The sequence below is a fragment of the Solanum pennellii genome, chromosome 3 (genome assembly GCF_001406875.1).
Source record: "Solanum pennellii chromosome 3, SPENNV200".
Lineage (NCBI taxonomy): Eukaryota > Viridiplantae > Streptophyta > Magnoliopsida > Solanales > Solanaceae > Solanum > Solanum pennellii.
In genome coordinates, this window is record NC_028639.1 from 41,091,316 (window position 1) to 41,093,124 (window position 1,809).

The 1,809-nt window shown below is 32.8% G+C and overlaps 1 protein-coding gene across 1 annotated transcript; it reads left to right on the forward strand.

Annotated features, from left to right (window-relative positions):
* Nucleotides 1–390: 390 nt before the first annotated feature.
* On the forward strand, nucleotides 391–1,496 carry LOC114076493. The gene is made up of 4 exons (XM_027915602.1): nucleotides 391–471; nucleotides 569–673; nucleotides 943–1,323; nucleotides 1,482–1,496. Exons 1-4 carry the CDS (start codon nucleotides 391–393, stop codon nucleotides 1,494–1,496), a joined length of 582 nt encoding a protein of 193 aa, XP_027771403.1.
* Nucleotides 1,497–1,809: the final 313 nt, after the last annotated feature.

Here is a 1,809-nt window from a genome sequence, read left to right on the forward strand (position 1 = left end):
TAGCGAAAGCCTCATGACTAGGTAAGAAACTTTTATCATCTCATAACACATGATTCTGATAGATTACTCGTGACTTTTAAAACTTATTTGTTAACTGGTTAATGATTATTGCTGAAAGACTAAATATTGATATATTCTTCTAGGAGTTCACATATCCCATCCAAGGATTGATATATTCTGATAGTACCCTTGATGATATGCTAGCAAAATGTCCTGATGGCATTCCACATAATCAATTCCGCCAGTTGATCGAGTATTGGAAACACCCAACTGTTCAAGTAAGGTTAAATGGTGCATTTCCACTCATCGACTAATTCTGTGTCATATCTATTCTTTTTATACATATAAATTCAATTATCTCTTTGTTTTTAACAATAGGCTATATGTGAGATGAATTCTCAAAACAGGAAAAAACAAACGTGGAGGCATCGAATGGGACCTATTAATTTTTCTAGAGTACGCGTGGCATTGGTAATACTTAGCTGACATTTCATACAAAATTTGATTTTCATTTTTTTGTACTTTATAAGAACTTACTGATTTTTTAAAATTTCTTTTGATATAATCTGTAGCGTCGAAAGACAACAACGAAGTACCATCAAAGCCTGAAATATTTATTGCAACTCGTACCAAGATGGGAAAGGAAATCCAGGCTGATACCCAAATTGCAATAGTAAGTTTTTCAAAGTGGATTATTAGTGAAATTTATTCAGACTTAACATTTATATTGTGGGGAGTTTGACTACATTAAATTTTAATCACGTATGCCTTCTTCTTCTTCTTCTTCTTGTGCAAGTTCGAGGAGATATCAATTATTTGTCGACATTGTTTAATTATTTTTTACGAAAAGTTTTCACAATGTTTTAATGCTTGATCGCTATCATTGGATTGGAAATGAAATAATACTTATAATTCACTATGGATGGCAATTTTATTCAATAGGCTGAACTTCAAAATCGCCAAAATTCTGCGGAAACAGCTGATGATGCATTTAGGGCAGTGTTTGGAAAGGAGCAGCCTGGTCGAGTTAGGTGCTATGGTAGATCAGTGACAAAAAGTTCTTTGAAGAAAGATGAGGAAATTAACAATCTAAAACAAAAGAATGCTGATGAAATCACTTCTCTAAAGGAAGAATTGAGAGAAGAAATGCGACATTTATTCACTCAATTGCTGCAAAACAACCCTGGATTGATTTTTCAAGATATACCAGGGTGTGTTGGATCTAACCTTGCTTCACCTATTGATGCAAGTAGTGCACAAGCTGTAAGAGGCAAAAATCTTCTATTTTCTTCAGGGTCAGCTCAAGATTCGGTTCTTCAAAAGGTATTTTGTATTTCAAAATCTCTGTTAATAGTGTCAATATTGTTTTTCTTCTAGTTTAGTTGGTGTTCTTGGTAATGAAATTCAAAACATATTTTTACTTGTCTAAGTTTAGTCCACCAATTTATAACTGTTAAGAATGTTTTTGTTTTTGGTTTAAGCATTCGAATCGTTAGTTGAATAACTGTTCTTTTAGTATTGTGCAATTGAGGAGTCTGTGGCTAACACATGAATGTGCTGCAGCCTGTTTTTAAAATTTCTACATGCTAGACAATTATAGTACTATTGTTATTAGTATAGAGTTTAATGGTTTGCAAAACTTTACCTTTGTAGGGTAGAGAAACCATCTATAGCTTGACCATTAATAGAAGATCTTGTGGGTAGATTTCTTATGTTTGATAGATCCTTAATGGTTACTTGTTCACTGTCTGTTAAATCATTACCTTGTTCAAGATTTTGTTTGTGTCTTTTTATAGCATTCCTTCTCTT

Bases quoted from the DNA above. Each gene is read 5' to 3' on its own strand.
- LOC114076493 (XM_027915602.1), top strand. From the start codon at position 391: ATGAATTCTCAAAACAGGAAAAAACAAACGTGGAGGCATCGAATGGGA. The intron at 472-568 runs GTAATACTTAGC...TTGATATAATCT, and splicing joins CTAGAGTACGCGTGGCATTG to GTAGCGTCGAAAGACAACAA. The intron at 674-942 runs GTAAGTTTTTCA...TTTATTCAATAG, and splicing joins CTGATACCCAAATTGCAATA to GCTGAACTTCAAAATCGCCA.